The sequence below is a fragment of the Platalea leucorodia genome (genome assembly GCF_965183815.1).
Source record: "Platalea leucorodia genome assembly, chromosome: W".
In the NCBI taxonomy this organism is placed as follows: domain Eukaryota; kingdom Metazoa; phylum Chordata; class Aves; order Pelecaniformes; family Threskiornithidae; genus Platalea; species Platalea leucorodia.
In genome coordinates this window covers 6325747-6344828 of record NC_138859.1, presented here as the reverse complement: position 1 = coordinate 6344828, position 19082 = coordinate 6325747, and the positions used below count along the sequence as shown (strand labels likewise).

The 19082-nt window shown below is 51.0% G+C and overlaps 2 protein-coding genes across 2 annotated transcripts; one reads left to right on the top strand and one right to left on the bottom strand.

Annotated features, from left to right (window-relative positions):
- Nucleotides 1-2684: 2684 nt before the first annotated feature.
- LOC309601719 (bifunctional methylenetetrahydrofolate dehydrogenase/cyclohydrolase, mitochondrial-like) lies at nucleotides 2685-9987 on the bottom strand (the record flags this gene model as incomplete). Its single annotated transcript, XM_082334881.1, is given in 9 exon segments — nucleotides 2685-3378; nucleotides 4171-4296; nucleotides 5585-5677; nucleotides 6062-6169; nucleotides 6254-6277; nucleotides 6280-6405; nucleotides 6872-6994; nucleotides 7885-8066; nucleotides 9899-9987. Coding segments are annotated over 9 exon segments (1008 nt in total). The 3' UTR covers nucleotides 2685-3241.
- A 945-nt stretch (nucleotides 9988-10932) lies between these two features.
- Nucleotides 10933-18426, top strand: LOC309601821 (MOB kinase activator 1A-like). The gene is made up of 6 exons (XM_082334980.1): nucleotides 10933-10993; nucleotides 14354-14520; nucleotides 15516-15609; nucleotides 17258-17391; nucleotides 17513-17676; nucleotides 18298-18426. Exons 1-6 carry the CDS (start codon nucleotides 10983-10985, stop codon nucleotides 18373-18375), a joined length of 648 nt encoding a protein of 215 aa, XP_082191106.1. The 5' UTR covers nucleotides 10933-10982; the 3' UTR covers nucleotides 18376-18426.
- The last annotated feature ends 656 nt before the right edge of the window (nucleotides 18427-19082 follow it).

The window sequence follows — 19082 nt, the reverse complement described above, 5'->3', positions numbered from 1 at the left end:
TGTGGGAGCAGCCAGGCTGCTGAGGGGGCTGATGGGGAAGGGGACTGTGCAGGGCTGATGCTTTCAAGGGGAATTTTTGGGATGGGGAGGAGGTTTGCATGGCTGAGAAGGAAGGGAGAGTGTGCGTCCCTGCTCCCCAGTCCCTGAAATCGCAACACAGCTCTCGGGGAGTCTTGTTTCATGAAGGGGATGGTGCATCGGGCTTTGTGTTGGCAGGAGGATGCCAGTCCAAGCCACAGCAACGGGAGTTCCTTCTTGCGGTACAGCATCCCTGGTGTGGCGACAGGGATGCAGGAGGGACCCGCCAGCCGTGGAGGGATCCAGCTCTGCGTGCCCTGGGGTGGATGTGCAGAAGGGGTGAAGAGGCATGGCAGGGCTGTAAAGGAGCCGGTGGCCTGGAGTGAAGGAAGGGAAGGAGGAACAGCAGCTCTGGTTTAAGGGCAACAGCAGCTGGGCTGCGGCAGGAGAGCAGAGCAGGGAATGGGGCCTTGGTTTCCACAGGGAATTGGGAATGGGTTCTGCAGGCAGCAGGGCACAGTTTCTACTGGGGAATGCGAATGGTTGCTGCAGCAAAGCCCTTTGGTCGCCCGTCCCCATGTCCTCACCCACAGCTCTCCCAGGGCCACCCCTGGCCTCGGGGTTGGTAACAGCCCTATCTCTCCCTCCAGATGGGAGCGAGAGGGGCCTGAGCCCTTACCTCGCTGGAGGAGCCTGCTCTGACTCCCCAGCCCCTGTGCAGGGGGCTTTGCACCAGTTTAGCCTCTCAATCCTGGTTATTTGCATGTGGTGTAACAGGGAGGGGAGAGCGACCCTGTCCCCCGCCACGTACCCACCCGTGCTTTCAGGCTCGCATCCAGCAGCTCCCCGCTTGGCCTCCGTCTGCATTTCAGCTTCGCAAAGGGCTCTTCGCACCTGCAGCTGCCTTTGGGTCCCGAGGGAAAGGAAGGGAAGGGAGCAGGTCAGGAGCCAGTGTTGGGCACCGGGCTTGGTTTGGCTCTGCCCAGCTCTCGCCACCTTTATTTCCAGCAGTGCCAGGGCAGTGATGAGGCTTTTAAAGGGGTTTTTCCTTCCATGAGCTAAGCCCAGCTGTGGTTTAGGAACACTGGTCTGAAGCAACCCGCTCAGCAACCCTGTTTCTTTTACTCATTTTTGGTAGATGGATTTTTTTTTTCCCCCCCTCTATTTCAAGCCTCACAGAGCCCCAACCCTTCCCCTGAGCAGAAACAGCCTACCTGATATTTATACCAGCCATATGGGGATTTCTGGGACACCAGTTAAATATTGCAACTGGTCTGAGCCTTTGCGTGGGACAGACCTCAATTCTCTGTAAATAGTTGAGTCCAACAGAAAGACTTGAATGCAGTTTCCTATTTATAGCAATTTTTTCTGGTTCAAGTACACTTCCTGGGGAAACATGGTGGGAAAAATAACACAGTGTTACTCCCGTCACCACTTAAGCAAGAGCCACGTAGCTTGATGTTAACATTAAGAACTATTTCAACTTGAACACATCATGTCTATTTTGTAGTGTTTTTGTACCAGTCATCTCCTGTGTGGTAGCTGAAGTGTGGTACAAGTAGGCTTATGCTTTTAATCATTCAGGTTAATTTGCTTTATCCAATATGCCATCTCTACTACATGACACCCCCCCAGAAAGGCTTTGTGGACTCTGGTAATGTTTGATGAAGTAGAGCTGAAGCCGCTCTAGCATCCAGCTTGTTTTAACTAAATTTGTTGATTTTGCAAGGGTCACACATGGTTTATACTTTTTGTATATGAAAACAGGGGAGCGCCTCAGATTTGCCACCTCCATTACAGTACTACTTTAGTCATTTTGTATTTATCGGTGATACAACCCAATAAACCTGGTTTCAATCAGTCTCAGCTCTTAGCGTGTTTCTGGTGCAGAGCCCTTGAACCTCAGCTTTCCTACTCCCTTGTTCGGCATTTTTATAAGCACTCTCCCCTCCAGGAGAGGGCCATGAATGTGGGGTTAGTGCTGACTCACCAGCTCCTCAGCATCACAACAAACCTTTCCTGCTCCCAGAAAGGTGGGATCACTCTTTCCAGGGAATACATGAAAAGGAAGGAATCCAAGACTTAACTCACTGCCCACAAACAATACTGCATGTAAGTTTTCCATCCTGCCCAACATATCACAACCTTAGGTAAGGTTAATGTTCAATGGATAATTAGAGCTTACAAGCAAACTTGTTAGAAGACTATACTGTCATGGTGATACAGTCAGAAAGCTGAACAAGTTTTGTTCAGGCATGAAAGTAAGAGACCATCTTCTAAGCCAAGTTGGTGAGGCATGTAGCAGTTGCGTCAGCTAAACTCAACAGAAAAGCCAGGTCTAACTGCTCTGTAGGGGCGAGAGGGAGCTTATGTTACAAGTGCTTTAATAAACTATTGTGGGGGCAGCTCTCCTTCTCTGGGAAAAGTGAAAAACTTGCTTAGTAATAATTGTAGGACACAAGTAGGGATTTTTTTTTTTCTTCTCATACTTTTAGAGTCAGCCTGCATTATTCACTAATTATTTGCACACTTTACAATACAGTTCAGGAAACCCCCTGTGTGCCCAATGTAGACACCAACAGCCACCCCACCCCCCATTGTTCTTTGGTTAGAAAAGAAAGGGCTTTCTTTAAAAGTCACCATAAAAAAAAAAAAAAAACCACACAACAGCTTAGCTGCACACTAGGACATTTACAACAGATCTGCCACTGGCCAGGGCCCCAGACAGGCCAAGAACAGACATATGGCTTTTTTCAAGTAACTTCTACAGAAGAGCTTAACTTAAGCATCCAGCATTGAGTAGAAGACTTCAGCACGAGTCAAATGCAAGCAGTCTGGGCAGACTGAGCATCTGTGATAACAGAACCATGAAGGCCATTGGTTTTGCACCATGGAGCAGCACTCTACCTCCCACAGGATTGCTAACATCACACCAAGCTCCCAGGGTTGCTGCATACCCAGGACCCCTACCACTGCCTAATACTTGCAAGAGCAGGGCCAGCTTCCTAGAAGAGCTAGCTTAAACATAAAGCAGCTTTGCTAGCATGAGTAGGCCAGGAGTGTAGATGCTTACACCTTAGTACAACTAATGTGCATATGCTTCAGCTTCCAATAAATATCTATGACCTCAGAACAGGAAACTCCATTTCCAATACAATAAAAAATATTGCATTTTTCTATTGGCCTGTTTGGAAGGTCATTTTCAGTGCTAGAGTGTCCCATGTTAAGTGGTTAATGCTTCCAGCTCTTTGGGTTTCAACAGCTTCTTGGCAGCAATGATGGTGTTAATCAGCATGGCAACTGTCACAGGCCCAACTCCCCCAGGGACCGGAGTGATGTAGCTGGCTTTCTTCTTCACCTCTGCAGAAAGGAAAGCTAGAGCTCAGCATGCGAGTCAAGAGCAGCGACACTTATCAAGCTGGCTGGCCAGTGTGAAGCTGCAACCAGTCTAACATTGCTCAAATTCCTTCAAGATTGCCAGCTAAGGAATAGTAGTTTCTCAAGGTGGACTTTTTCCCCCTGTTAGGCAGGGCAGGACAGAGCACTGTAGTCTGTCCATCCCTGCTACTGAGCAAGCTTAACTGCAAAGCCCAAACTGGGGGAAAAGCAAAGTCCAATAGTGGGATTTCTAGCACAGAAATGTCAAGTCTAAGACTAGATGTGGGCTTCACATGTGCCCTTGAGGGTGGCCACAATGAAGTACTAACAGTCTAAACATTCACCCTCTTTCTTCCAGGAGGAGGTTCCAATGTCTTTCACCCAGCACCCAGAGGTGCAGGGCTCATCATAACAGCCCATCTGGGCACGGTTGAAGTGGTGAGCAAGGCCAGTGAATAGCAAGCCAGAAGGTAAATAAGTTCTGCATGTCTTTATTTAAAAGCAGGAGTATGTGTGATGAATTGGAGGAGAGGCAAAGCAACCAAACTGCTTAGACTCAGGGTGAGTCTCCTCTGCCTTGCAGCACAGAGCTTTCCCATGGCATACTACAGGAAGGCTGCACCCTTGCATATGGTACCATATCGGATGCACCAAGCAAGAGAATATAAGCATCAGTCTGCATCTGCTCAGTTGCATGAACCAGGACTTCCTCCTCCCCTTCCCAGCACCCTTGATGTTTAATGCTCAGGAACCCAACACAGAGCCTTTCCATACCTTCAAAATCCACATCCCCAACCAGCCTCAATTTGGCAGTGACAGGATCCTGCACTCTCGTTATCCCCACATCAATCACTGCAGCTCCTTCTTTGATCATATCAGCTGTGATCAGATTGGGTATGCCTGCAAGGAGAAAACAGACCCGCACGCTCATGGTGGTGCTAATAGCCCCCCTGCTCCTCCTCACCCCATCTTCACATTATGTTTTGACCCACCCAGGCCTTCTGGCCTCACAGAGCAGTTGGACTCAATCTTAAGGGTCTTTTCAACCCTTCAATGATCCTATCATTCTATGAAATGCAAATATACCCACAGTTGCACAATCCAGTGCTACTCCTTAATGTTCAGCTCAATCAGGAATTTGAGTGGTTTACTGATAACCCAGCATTTGAAGTCAGTGGCTGTGTGTGTTCCCGCAGCTCCAGCAACATTTTTGCACCTGCACTAAGTCAGCAAGCTGAAACAGTGTCTGAGACCACCACAACCCAGCCTGGCAGAGGCACTGACTTCACCCAGGGGCTGTAAAACCCCCAGCGTGACAGGGGTGGGGAGCAGCAGCTTGCAGCTAAGCCACCCTTTCAGGCTGGGGTGTGTTTGTCTGGTTCTGCCAGATACTGCCTCCCCAGCTGACTGAGCCAAGGAACTCCTTCCCACCCTCCACTCTTTCATGCGAGCCTTCCTCTGGTCTGCTGATCACCTTTGGCGATTTATCTGCCAGCAGCACTTCTGCCATCATTACATGCACCGACACCTTCAACACCACTGCTAATCCTTCCGGCACCTTGTCTCTTCATACCCAATTTCCAACCGACGTTTTCTCTCCTCCCTCCCCACAGGCCCACACCCAGCTTCTGCTGCCAAACAGACACCCCAACTCAGCTCAACTCCTCTGCTGATGAGCTACCTCCACACCAAGGGTACAGCCTGGAGAAGAGCACACCTGAGTGACTCCTTGTCCTCTGAAGGCAGATGCCATCTTTTTTTTTTTTTTCCCCTCCTCCCCACATAAATACAGAGCTGTCTGCACATGTAACAGAGCCTGCCTGTAGCTGTTCCCTAGATCTGATCAGGTGCTCGCTGGCACACCAACCCCTCCTGCCAGATGTTATTTTACATTTCAAAGGCAAAGCTACAAACAGCTCTGCTAGTAAGATCAAGTATGTGGCTCCTAGGCTTAATCACAGGATTAACTGGCTGGCTCAAACAGCCCCTCACCTGCTGTCCTAGCCCTCACCTAGGGCAGCTGCCATCAGCCAGAAGCCACCAGAGCTGCTTCAGCTAGGGAGGCCCCAGGACATTCAATACCAACAGGACTGTCTCCTTCAAGCAAGGATTCCATCAGAAACACCACACAAGCCACAGTGCGGCACCCTCTGTGCACCTTGGCTGTGCTGCTGGAGTCAGGTCTTACCTGCTGCTGCTACCACAATATCAGCACGGATCATGTGTTGCTTCAGCTGCTCCTTGGGAGTGTAGCAGTGGGATATTGTGACTGTGGCATCGCCTGCAAGAGTAGTTACATGGAGTTTTAATTCACATGTACTACTCAAACCCAGACACTTTTCTAAGTCTTCCTCTTCAACACCACCCATGTATTTATCAGGAACATGAGAGCCTGATGACCAACCCCAGGGAACAGCCTACAAAGTCAGAGGGAGGGATCTGGGATGGAAGAGGACAAGGACTCTCTGAAGAAGGCTCCAAAACGTTACAAGACTGATTATGTGCAGAGTTAACTCCTCAGCCTTGACCACAGCCCATGTGATGTGCCAGAATCCCTAAGGCGCTCCTAGGACTGGTTTAGAGCCTAAAGAGGCCAGTGTGACAGGCTGAGGGCTTCCTTCTGCAGCTGCCTGGCACACAGGCTCTGAGGCAACCAAGCCCCTACCTCCCGGGCGCTCGTGCCTGCCATCTGTATGCAGCAACATGGCGATGGGCATGCCCACGTTCTTTGACCTGCCAGCCACCACCACATTCTTCCCCAGTGTTGGGATGCCTGCAGAGGATAAGATGGAGTCTTAAGACAAACACAAGCTGGAGTTATGCCAGACAGCAGCCAAATACTGCAGGAGCAGCTTACCAGTTCTCTTAATGATCTCCCACACCCCCAGGGGGTAGCCGGCAGCATGGAGTACTGGTCAAGGCACATGCGCCCCACGTTTATCACATGAAAGCCATCAACGTCTTTGTCTGGAGTCACAGTGTTACAAATCTTGCGCTCATCAATATGTTCTGGAAGTGAACAAAAAGCTTTAACCCTAGGGATCAGCCAAAAACCTGCTCTTTGCAGTCAGCCAGAGCCCTGACCTGCTGCACCAACCCCTTCAGAGTTTGGAAGCTCAAGACTTCTAGCAAGCTCAAGGCTAACAGCTCCCACAGAAGGGAACTGGAACCACAGCATCGCTAATGCTGAGAGGATATTTTTAAGCAGCCTCAGCGCCACAACCAAGTTCAAGTTTCTGGCTCTGGAAGCTGATACTCCCTACACAAGAACAGATTTCTTTGACCCCCAGCAACTTAACTTGTACAGGCAGCTGTGTGATGGAGTAGCTGCATCAACCTCTTTAAGCTGCATCATGGCAGAGTGCCACCTCTCATGACACAGGATAGCCCTTGTGCTGCTGCTCCTCCTTCTGGCATGTACAAACCCTTAAAAGCTTTATGTAAAAGTGAAACAGATTGAAATCTAGCTACTCACCAGGTAAAGGAAGCTGTACTAACAGGCCATCCACATTGGCATCATTATTGAGTTTGCTGATCAAATCCAGCAGCTCCTCTTCAGAAATAGAAGCTGGCCTGAGGATGGTTTCACTTCTGATTCCTGCACAATCATTGAAAGCGGCATATTAGGGTGCCATGTGTACACAAGTGGGAGAGCCACTTTCTTAATCCATGCAGATTTAAGCCGCCCTGTTTCATTGCTCTACCAAATCTGATAGGCATACACCAAGGACTGTATGCTTCATGTAACAAGCACCTTCCAGGCTGAAGGCCTTCACAAGCCTTGCAAGTTATGGTTAAGGACCATTAGTATTGGTCTAATGGCCTGAGAAAGACTGAAAGCAGAGACCCTCTGAGTACAGGGAGAGCTTGGAGAAACCTAACCAAAGTGTGCTATGATGAAGATGCAACTGCACATCCTGTGGTCCCTCTTGACACAGCAAGAAGGGGATGTTAGCCTAGAAGTCCCAGCTCCAAAGAAGGCTTTAGCAGCACAGAACCCAAGGAGAAATTAAACCATTTATTACCTCCTAGCCCCTTTCAGCACATTTTCTCTAGAAGCATACTTGGCTGAACACCAAGCAGGACCTCGGCTTGCAAGATTGGAAGGAGTCACAGGGTGGCAAGGCTGCTGAAGAACGATTGCATCTCAGGCAGTTGAGGAAAGGAGGCAAATCAGAGCCCTGTCTGGGCTTTATATGGCCCTAGGAAGACTGAAAATCCAAACTACAGAGCTTGATGTTGCCCTAAAGGATTTAAATGGCATAATGCACATATGAACCATGTTTATTAACTACATCCCAGTACAACGAAGACAGCCAGAAGAGTCACAGCAAATGCTGGGGCAAACATGGACTGCCATGCAGCTGAAGTGAAAAGCTGCCAGATGGATACATCCCAAAAAGCTGCCTCCAGCACAGAGGATTCCTAACTAAAGCAAGATAAAACAGTTGCTTGCTTCACTTTTTTGGAACAGAGTGCAAGACATACCAACATCAGCAGCTGCTTTGGTTTTGTTCAGCACATAGGAGTGACTCACTGGATTTTCACCAACAAGAACAACGCTGAGGTGAGGCCTCTTGTTTCCAGCTGCTACCCACTGCTCAACCTCGTGACGGGCTTCCTGCCTGATCTGACGGGCCAGCTTCCTTCCAGAAATCACAACTGCATTTCTGCAACAGAGAAAGTATTACCAAAGCAGTCAGCATCGTTACAACCATCAAATCCAAGCTCTGTGCAACAGACCAGGAAGGACAGATGCCAACTGCAAGCCAGGGCAGAAAAGGCTCTTTTACTCAAGCTCCGTACAAACCTATTGCACCTTTATGCCCAATCATGTTAAGCAGCATATTTCGGTCTTAGTTTATAGCTTTGCTGCCCAAAGCCGGGATCAGCAAACAAGACTGCTGGAGGGACCAACTTATTTGTGCAGCCTGAGAAAGTGTACACGCTATTCTTCTCTGCAAGGCCAAGAGTCCACATGTATCATTCACCTGGCACATGTTTCAAGTTAAAATACTATTAGCTTCTATTTTTAGAAAGCTGGTCATCCGTTCCTTGTGAAGACATGACAGCTTCACTACAAAGGACTTACACAAAGCAGAACTCACTCCACTTAAGTGCAACTTCCACCACCAAAGAGGTCTATCAAGTAATTCTGGCTTGTTGGATGCAGCACAGGAGGCACAGCATGCCATGCTTCTGTATCAAGTGCTGTTCTCTGAAATCCTCATCCCCCACAAATTCCTTGGCAAGAGTATCAGCCCATCTAGCACAGCTCGTACCTTGCACAAGCCAATCTCATACCCTCCCTTGCTCAAGTAATTGCTGCCACCACTACCATGGTGTCTTCAGGCTGTTAAAGCTGGGCTGGGGGTACATGGTTTCACCCCCTCTGGCAGACTCCAACATCTAGCTGGAGTAGAAGGGACATTTGCCCATTCAAACCATGTCAAAACAGCTCCTCACATATATTTCTAGTCTGAATTAGTAACAGGAATATCCAGTCACTGCCAAATGCATTCCAGGCAACTGGACACCCTGCAGTATATAGAAAGGCTGGCTTGACCTACAGCTAGCTGGGAGGCCATGTCCCCACTCACAACAGGCTGTCCACACTGCTCACACCTGGGTTTTTTTCCTTTGGGTTATCACTATAACTCTTGCTTGAACATTGTTCTCATTCACTAATCCCTTTACAAGGGGATTCACCTTCACAAGCTTCACTTCTAGACTTCACTACAGCATTTAAGTCTTGCCTTGCTGCAAGGCCTCATGACAAGCACCTTACTTGCCCAATTATTCCTACCTCTGAGCCAGGGCAGGCAAAGATGCTCCCCACAGTGTTACTGTGACATTTATGCTGCCTTTCCAAATCACAAGGACCAGCCTATTTCTGAAGCAATTGCCAAGCAATATGCATCACAACTCTACAAGCTACTCAACTTGCCACAGGAATCCAGGAGACAACTGACCCACGGGAGAAAGCCCGACAGCACCAAGCACAGTTTCCAACCCTGTACAGACCTTCTATTACCAGGATCCTGCATTAAGTCCAACACTGCTGTTTTCACCTCATGGGAGATGATGCAGAAATGGAAGGGGGAAAAGTCACTTGGTGCACAGCCAGAGGCACGGGCGGGATGCTCGGGGGTCTCCGGTCCCTCTCACACTACTTAAATCCGGGGTGAGGCCGGGGCTTGGGGCCCGAGAGGCCCCTCTGGAGGTGCGGGGATAGCCCAGCGGACCCGGTACCCCCCTGCCAGGAGAGAGGGGGGAGTCCAGCACACACTATGCAAGACGGGAGTAGGATTTCATCAGGCTGTACCGCCCAGGGTCCGCCTCATTCATTCCCAGTACCGGCAGTAGAGGGCCGAGCCTACCCCGGCCCAGTGGGTGAGGGCCGGGCCGGGCCCCCCCCAGCCCGCCCTACACCAGGATTAGGCAGAGAAGGCAGGCAAGTTCCACTTCCGCCCCAACATAAACCCCACCACCCAGGCCATACCTGGTCGCGCTAAGGTGGTGGAGGCGGCAGCCACGGAGGCGCAACGCGGCACAGCTAAGGATACAGAGCGGACATACCACAGTTACCATAAGAGCAACAGAACAACAGCAGACAATGGAAAAAAAAGTGCTGCTCTCTGTGCTGCCCGCCGCCTTATATAGCGCGGAGGGTCCGACCCCGCCCCTCCTCGCGACCGGCGGGAGCCAATCGCCGCGGCGAGAGGCGCAGAGGGGAGAGTTGAATGGGGGCGGAGAGGGAGGGGGCGGGACGGAGCGGGCGCTCCCCGGCTGCGATTGGGGTAGAGGGAGAGAGGCGCTCGGGAGAGCGGGTGGGAGGGGCGGAAGAAGAAGGGGGGTGTGATTGGTGGAGACGGGTGGGGCTTCTCCTCCCTAATTGGGCACGGCGGCGCTCATTGGCTGGGCCCGGGGGGGGCAAGAGGGGTTGCGTAAAACGTGGGGCTGGGGGCGGGGTCAGGGCTGGGCCTGCGGTTAGGTCAGGGTTGGGACTGGGGTCGGGATTAGGGCCAGGGGTCAGGTTTAAGGCTGCGATTTGGGTTGGGGTTAGGGTTGAGGGGGAGAATGGGATTGGGGTTAGGATTGGGGCTGGGAGCGGGGCTGGGGTTAGAGCTGGGATTGGGGCTGGCACTGGGACAGGCAGTTTAGCTGCTGAAAAATAGGGGAGATTTTCACTGCAGGATGTCACTGGTATCATCCCACCCCTCCTCGAGCATCGCAAAACCTGGGGGCAAGCCTGGTGCTCCAGCTCTGGGTGCTCCCAGCTCCCAGCCGTCCCGGCACAGCAGGACAGGAAGCCAGATCCCGCACCCGAGCAGGCGCGGGGTGACGGGCCGTCAGCATCCATGGACGGCGAGAGGGAGCCGTTACTCACCGTTTGTATTTCTCTGCCGTTTCTGGCTGTGCTCTCTGCTGGTGGAAAAATTAAATGCTTTTGTGCAAAACTAAATACCGTTAACTTATTTTTGACAGATACCATGTGGCATCTGCCAGCCCACAGCACCAGATCGGGTTGGGACAGGTGCAAATGATGCTCCCTGGTATTGCAAAGAAGGAAGCAAGAAACCTGGATGGAGAAGAGGTAAAAGAAGAGTCTGTAAGTTCTTGGGAACTCGTGCTGAGCGGGTTTAGCCATTCCCTGCGTGTTTATTCTTCTTAGCTTTACCCTATGTACCCCTTCAGCTGTGAAAGGTGACCTTAGAGGTTTATCTTGAAGTCATTAATGTGCTTGATAAAGTCTGGGAAGGTTTTTATACTTCCCTGAGTGTCAAACAAACACCAAGGATCACCAGCCGCCGTCCCTGTGTCATGCCCCAGCAGAGCCGGCTCCACACCGTGCTGCTTGTGAGAGCAGTGGGAGGCAGCCTGGCTGTGAGCTAAAATAACTTCACAGTGTTTATTTTAGTTTTTAACTTGTTTAGAGTGCCATGGTTACTGCCTAGTTTTAAAATTAATTTTTTAGATCAATAACAGCAGCTCCTTGCTAAGACAAGGGCTGGAGGGATCACATGGCTGCAAAAAAGGGTGAAAACCTGCAGAAATCAGCCCTGGGAAAAGGGTTTGACAAACTTTAGGATGTTTTGGGGGAATTTCAGCCTGTGAAGTTGGTCAGGGGGCTGGATGGGGTGTACGGGTCCAGCCTGGTGTGACGCCAAAAAGGAGGTGCTGAAATAAGATGGTGGTGGTCAGGGGGAGGGTTGGAGGGTGTGGGCAAGCGCCTGTGAGTTGGGGCGGACCCTGGGGGAGGAAGGTCCATGGTGGGGGGGTGCCCAGGCCCATAAGGAGGGGGCTTTGAGGGTCCCCAGGCCCACGGCGGGGGGGGGCTGAGGCCGGCACAGACCCACGTGGATCTCGGCCCAGGGTCTGTTGCCATGGTAATGGTGCCGCGAGAGGCCCCGCCCCCCTCCGCATGAAGCTCCTCCCTGAGCTCTTGCGAGAGTTGGTAGTGCGGCGGGCGCTGCCCACAAGGAGCTGGGGCTGCTGCTTTCGCCTCAGCCCAGTCCAGCGCCTCCCTCTGGCTCCGCTCGCCATGAGCTTCCTCTTGTGAGTGCCTGGGCCCCGGGGAGGCTGTGGCCGTAAGGGGCTTTAGGAAGGAGAAAGGCCTTCGGGGAGGGGCTTTGGTGGGAAAGGGCTCCGGGGAGGGGGTCTGTGAGGAGCTTGGGGCTGTGGGGTGGGGGGAAGCATCTGGGGAGGCCTCGGGGGCTGGGTCTGTGAGGGGCTTTAGGGGGAAGAAGGCTTTTGGGGAGGCCCTGGGGGGGGGGGGGTCCTGGGGCAGGGGGGTGCTGGTGGTGGTTGGGAGCTTGAGGAAGGTGTGGGGCCCTGAGGGAAGTCCTAGGCTTCGAGGAAGGCTTTTGGGGGGATGGTGGCCCAGGGGTGCCCAGGAAGGCCTTGTGGTGAGGCACAGGAGGGCTCTTCAGGGAAGTTTTAGGGGGAAGCCCTGGGTGGCTTTGGGCAGAGGCCCTGGGGGCTCAGAGGGGCTTGAGGAAGGCTTTGGGGGGGACCCTGGGCATGTGTGGAGGGGGGAAGGCTTTGAAAAGAGTCCTTGGGGATGTACGAGGAGGGACCGAGGAAGACTTTGGGAGGAGGCCCTGGAGGGATATGGGGAGGAGCACAGTCCTGTAGAGGAAGCCCTTGGGGTGTAGTGTTTTTTTGGGAGGAAGCCTTGGAGGAAGGGGGTTCAGCAGCGGGGTGACAGAGGGTGCCTTACAGGGGTAGGGTCCCAGGCTGGGATGTGGAGTGGGGCTGGCAGTGGGAGCGGGGTGACTCTGGAGGGCAGGCACCCCACGGAGTGCCCATGTTGGGTGAGTGCTATGGAGGGGTACAGGGAGGGGCTTTGGGGGGGGTGTTTAAGAGGATGGGAAGCCTTTTGGAGGGAAGGCTCTGGGGAGGGGTTGTCTTGTGAGGATTAATCCCTCCTGAGGTGGGGAGAATTTGAAGGGCTGGTCTTCCAGGGGAATTAGGGCAGGTTCTGAGGGGGTGGGGGCATCTGTAGGGATGCTCCGCCTTAGTGAGAGGCCCTGGGAGTTGGGAGGGGGCTTTGGGGGTGTGGGGTGAGGCAGAAAAGAGGAAGCCCTTGTCCCATGGGTGTGGGGCTTCCACCTGGGTGGGCTTTGGGTGGGCCTTACCCTACACCTGTGGGCAAGTGCTGGTGCAGTGTAAAGGGTGTTAGCTTTTGGTACTGGCTGGTGTTTGTGTGAGGGGCTGCCCTTATGTGAGGTGGGGCAGGCCTGATTGCAGGGGGAATAGTGTTAATTTGGTAGACCTACAAGCATGTTGTGTAAAAAATGCACCTTTAATGAGCTATAGGGGGTGGGCTGTTGCATACCTGTGTCATAGATGTGAAGGCTTGTAAAGTGTGAGAGAGCTTCTGGCTCTTAAGGCCTGGTAGGTGCTGTGGATAAGGACTGGAGGCGTTTTGCAGCGTAAGAAGGGGCTGGGGAGCCTCTTCCTAGTGTTGATGATGCACTGGGTCTGCCTTTTGGGACCTTCTGCCTCAGGTCAGCAATGTGTTGAGCCTACGTTTTGGCAGCGGCTTGGTTTAAGAGCGAGCTAGATCTAAAGGTCTTTTATTTCCGCACTGAGCGTTGCACGTAAAAAGAGTGTGCAAAGCCATAAGGTTGCACCAGGAAGCTGCCATGAGGCGCGTGCCAGCCAAACGCATCCGGCTGTGTGCAATGGGGGCAGGATGCTGATGATGCTGAGCAGCACGTGCTGGAGAAGCCCATTTCCCTAAATCTGTGCTTTGGCCCTGGCTGTCCTGTCGTTTGCATCACCCTCGCTTGGAAGCAGAGAGCTGGCGTGGTCTGAAAGTTAATGTTTTGTGGTTGAGAGGTATTGGAATTCATCCCGGTTTTGGCAATGTTGGCTGTTCAGAGAGAGAGGCTGCGGTGCTGCTGGCCCCGTTGGAGGGACGGGGAGTTTGGTGAGGAGTTGTGTGATGGCTCGGCTGCTGAGCACAGCTGTCGGTACAGCACAGCAAGGGAAGATTATGATGATGATTTGCATTTCAGGGCTGGAGTCTATTAAGTCAGTATTGTTAGCAAGCCATTTCCAACGGTGCATTAGAGTGCTGAGTGTCTAATATTCACCGCTGTCAAACTGACCTAGCGACAGTCGGCAGGTCGTTTTGTTCCCCGGCGGAGTTATGTGGGCTTTTCTTTCTGTGATCAAAAGCAACTGTTGCTTGGTAAGTCTTTGGGCCTTTGTGATTTTTTTAAAAGGGGTAGGTGAAAGAGGGAAGTGTGCAAGTGGCTTTTTTGTGACACAGCCAGAAACACTCTGGCCCGCACGTAGGATCTGTTTGCCCCTACAGTGGGGGAAATGGGGAAGGGCCGGCATCACCCTGGTTAAAAGTATCAGATGGCGAGGGGTAATACGGGAAATTATTCTGGGAAGGGAACACTGTTGAAGAACTAATTGGAAATGTTTTCTCTCTTGTCAGTGGGAGTCGATCTTCAAAAACATTCAAACCCAAGAAAAACATTCCTGAAGGCTCCCATCAGTATGAACTCCTGAAACATGCAGAAGCGACTCTGGGGAGTGGTAACCTTAGACAAGCGGTTATGTTGCCGGAGGGAGAGGACCTCAACGAGTGGATTGCAGTTAACAGTAAGCCCTGTGAAAGAGGGATCTGCCTGAGCATGGAGGTGGAGTGGGGAAAACCAAAAATCTCTGTTTTTAATCCTTATAAGAACCTAGAACTTCCCCAAATTAAATTCTTATCCCAGGCATGCTTCGTTTAGGTAACCAAGCTGGGATAAAAGGAAAGTAAGTGGTGTGACGTGCTGACGGCAGATGGGTGCTGTGTCAAAGGGGCGTTGTGCTCCAGAAGTGTGCAAAAAGCGAGAAACAAACCCATGCTGTTGTGGTTTTGGGGTGGGTTTTTTTGAGTTCAGACTTGCAAAGGCGATTAGGTTTGTGAATGGTTATTTTTGTACTGGGGAGTAAGCCTAGAATATTGATATTTGGAATTACAAAGTCAGCATTATTGGCTGCAAAAATGGTGACAGTAAATAGTCCAGGGAAAAAGTGGAACTGTATTTTCTACCGAACTCTAGGTTTGTGGAGTTTCTTTTTTGTTTTCTATTTTCATTTTATTATTGCTGCATGCACAGTTTAAAAAGACAAATACTACAAACTTATTTTGCTTGTAGCAGTTGCTCTCCCTGGCCTTGAACTTTTCTTTGGAGGTTAGAGAAAGTAGTTCTGAGCAATGGAAAGCAGTAAGTCAGGCCACAAATGTTCAACCTAAGAAAGGTCTCCTGTATTACCAAAATCAATCAGGGTTTTGAGGTGGTGGTAATTTTTTAAAGGTGCCTGGAACCTAAAGCAGTCATTTCCAAGGTATGGAAAGCTAAGTAGTGCTTAATGCCATACAAATCGGCTAGGGGCGGTAGCTGGAGGGTGAAAAATTGATGGAGCAATTCAAATTCCTAGATGGTCGAAATGTCTCAAAGTCATTGGCCACGTGACATCGTACGGAAGGGGGATGTTTGTTTTTGCCAAGAGCTTTGCGGCACATTGACCCCTGAAGGAGAGCGAACCGGTGCTCCGGTCCGCTTTGTGCTTGCACTTTGAGCAAACTTGATGCGTTTCCTTTCCAGCGGTGGATTTCTTTAACCAAATCAACATGCTGTATGGGACCATTACGGAGTTCTGCACAGAGGCGAGCTGTCCGGTCATGTCCGCAGGACCAAGGTAAGAAGTTTACTGCAGTCTACGGCTGCAATTTAAATGTGGGGAAGTAGATGGGTGCGCAGGTTGCTCGAGCTTACGTAGAAAGAAGCTAAAAAGAGGATGAGACCCCAGACTGGGTCGAGATGCAGCATTGTGCTCCCCCAGTGTCATTTACCTGCGCGCGAAGCCATGCTGCCTGTTGGGGAGGCTGTGTGGTATCGGCAGCCATTTGTCTGTCTAGCATGTTGAATATCTGCCTAGGGGAAGCGTGCTTGGGGATATCTCCCCCCCCCGATCAGGTCCGTATGTTGTTTGGAAGCTGAAAAGATGTGTTGATGAAATGGTTTGTTTTAAGGAAAATGAGCGGTCTAACTTGACTGGAAGTGTCTGGTCTTGCTGTCAAAGTCTTATAGTAACCTCTCGATGTGCCGTCTTGCAGAGCTGGTGCTCTGAAAGGCTGTAGTGTGGTTTTTCTGAGCACGAGCAATTCTAAAGATGCTGCTGCCAGCATGGGGCAGGATGTGAGGCAGGCAAACTCTTGGGTTGGGTTACTATATGGTGCTTGCGATGGCCGTGCGGGGAGCAGAGGGCAGCCCAATGCTGTCACCATCGCAGAGAGTTAAAGCTGGGAAGGGAACCTTATGCTTATAGAGACTGGTACATGCAGTAGGGAATGGCTAAGTGCCTTTTGGGTCCTGCCGATCCCTATGCCACATCATGGAACCTGGAAAGGAAATAGCAAAGGTGTATTTGGGGTGCCTCATTGTTTTTAGGAGGTGAGAATACCTGCAGGGAGAAGATTACATGTTGGTTCTGCACTTGTGTATTTTGTTGAGGTGAAGCTGCAGCAGGGTATCTTGTTTGTAAGGTTGCTCGAGGCTCGCTGTTTTTTTGGGGTAGCAGCGTGGAGTCTGGCTGGTGAGCAGTATTTGTAGGGTGCCGTGGAACATCCTGCCCCACTCGTCTATCCAGAAGTATCTAGATTGCAAGTTCCCGTTTCTATATTTGGGGACGTTTCCTGTAACGACTTCCTGTTTAAATGGCACCGTTTGTTTTCGCTTGTCAAGAGGCAACAGTCGAAACATGATGGGTGTTTGTTTTTCCCCCCTGCTTTTGAAGGGTTTTGCAAAAGATGGCAGAGAAAGCCAGTTGTGTTGTCACATAGCATTAGAGTCAACATCTGCTCCGGTTCAGAGGAGCTGTGGGATTGATAAGCATGCGTGTTGATTTGAAAGCCTTTGGCTAATGTGTGGCCCTGGGGATGGTCTCTTGGGGAAGTCAGCCATCTTGTCTGAGGGAAGAGGAAGCGCCAAATTCCTGGAGGGTGTCTGAAGGCCATAGGTGAATTAATTCAGGTGGTGGGCGATGGCCCTTTGGCCAGTTTTTGTCTCATTTTAAGGAAATGTTGATGTTGGAGGAGGTTGCCACAAAGTTGAAGTTCACTTTTGAGGGTCAAACCCTGAGGGCGATTGCTGCAGCGGTCGGGATGGTTAACTCTGTTGTGTTGCACTTGAGAAACTCAGAAAGGCAAAGCACTGCTCTTGTTGTTTTTGAGGAGTACAAGTGTTGCAGCATCACTCCTTACTGAGATAAGGAGGAAACCATGGGGCCTGAAAATGCAATTTTTTCCTCTCAGAGCAATGAATTTATTTTCCTTCTGTCCCCACAGGTATGAGTACCACTGGGCGGACGGCACCAACATAAAGAAACCAATCAAGTGCTCGGCTCCGAAGTACATTGATTACTTGATGACATGGGTGCAGGACCAGCTGGATGATGAAACGCTCTTCCCTTCAAAGATTGGTAAGTGTGGCTGTGTGATGCAACAGGCAGTGTATACAGGACCGAGACGCTGCCGGAACATCTCGCTTTGGTACCTCTGACTGAACTGAAAGATTTATCTGTGTGTGTTGGTGCATTTCAGGCGTCCCTTTTCCTAAGAACTTCATGTCAGTGGCCAAGACGATCCTGAAGCGGCTGTTCCGTGTGTACGCCCATATCTACCACCAGCACTTTGATTCCATCATGCAGCTGCAGGAGGAGGCCCACCTCAACACCTCCTTCAAGCACTTTATCTTCTTTGTGCAGGTGAGCTGCAAAATGGTGGCTGGTCGCCTGCCTCCAGGGTTTCTTGTTCCCCATTTGCTTTTAAAGGGAGTTGGATTTTTAAGAGCAGCCTCCTCACTCTGAAAATCTACAGCTGTGGCGCGTGCTGGAAGATATGCTCAGTTCCCACCTTCTGTACCATGCAAACCATGCAGCTGTGGTGCTGTGGGTTTGTGGTGGTGGTTTTTTTTTTTTGCAGGAAGCGTGGCTATAAATGCTTGAACTTCCCTGTCAGGTTTTAGCTACCAGTCTGCAGCAAAAGAAACCAGGCTGAGAGGAGAACTTGGGGGTTTTATAGCTCAAGAATTGATGCAGAAATAGCAGCAACACCTTTTTTCTTTTTTCCTTGCCAGTATTTTAACAGCCTGTTCCATGACTGCACGTGTGACTCATGCAGAGCAGCATGGTACTTGGTGATATGGTGGAAAAAGTTTTGTTGTCTTGAAATGTTAGAATTTCTCTGCAGAGAAACCAGAGAGGCAGCTGCTGCAATAATGCCTTCTTGGCATGTGCTGACATGGCGAGTAGGGTGGATGGACATCTTTTCCAGCAGCTCTTTGAGAGATGCTTTTAATTTTTGTGTTGTTTTTTTTTCCCTGCCAGGAATTCAACTTGATCGATAGGCGGGAGTTGGCTCCTCTGCAGGAACTGATTGAGAAGCTGGGCTCCAAGGACAGATAAACTTTCCCTGGGAGGACCCTTTTGGCTGCTCCTTTCTGCTTTGTACGCCAGCCACTTCTACACTTTACCTTCAGAGAACACAAGCCCCGAGATGCCAGATAGCACTCTGAGTGGCATCAGTCTTGGAGGCCAAGCATCACTTCTACTATGCAGCAACTGCCACAGCCTGTGTTTCTGAAGTTGTTGGCTGTGCTGTGGTAACTTGCCCCATGTAGTCTACTCGGTTTTCTAGGCTATGTGCTTAAGTCTGGGACTCTGACTTGGAGCAGCTTTTGTTTCCTGCAGGCATGGGGTGAAATTTAAGTGCTGTGCTGCTGCTTTCTACTCCTGGAGGCAGTTTTCCTCTGGCCCCCACAAAAGTGCTTGGCCTGTGAGCAGCCCAACTGGGGCCAAGCCCAGGGTATGTTTCTGCTGGGCAACAGCAGGGTGGCTCAGCTTATTTTTGGAAGTGCCTTGGCAGTGGCAACAGTGTTGTGAGGGGAGGAAAAGAAAGTGCCTAGCCTTAAGGGGAGCCTGTCCCCTGTCTGGGCTGGAAGAGCAGCACTTGTGTTCCCAGCATGGTGGGGGGGTCAAGGGAGGAACCCTACTGTGTAGCAAGGCAATAATAAAGTTTCTCCTTCCTGCTCTTCTTTCAAAGGAAGAGGAGGTAGCTCTTCCTGCCCCCCTTACCCCAGGTGTAGCCCCCCCAGCCCTGCACAGGTGCCTTA

What these genes read in the sequence shown, in the direction of transcription:
- LOC309601821 (XM_082334980.1), top strand. An exon ending in GTCATGTCCGCAGGACCAAG is followed by an intron (nt 15,610 to 17,257) that starts GTAAGAAGTTTA and finishes CTGTCCCCACAG; the next exon opens with GTATGAGTACCACTGGGCGG. An exon ending in GCTCTTCCCTTCAAAGATTG is followed by an intron (nt 17,392 to 17,512) that starts GTAAGTGTGGCT and finishes GGTGCATTTCAG; the next exon opens with GCGTCCCTTTTCCTAAGAAC.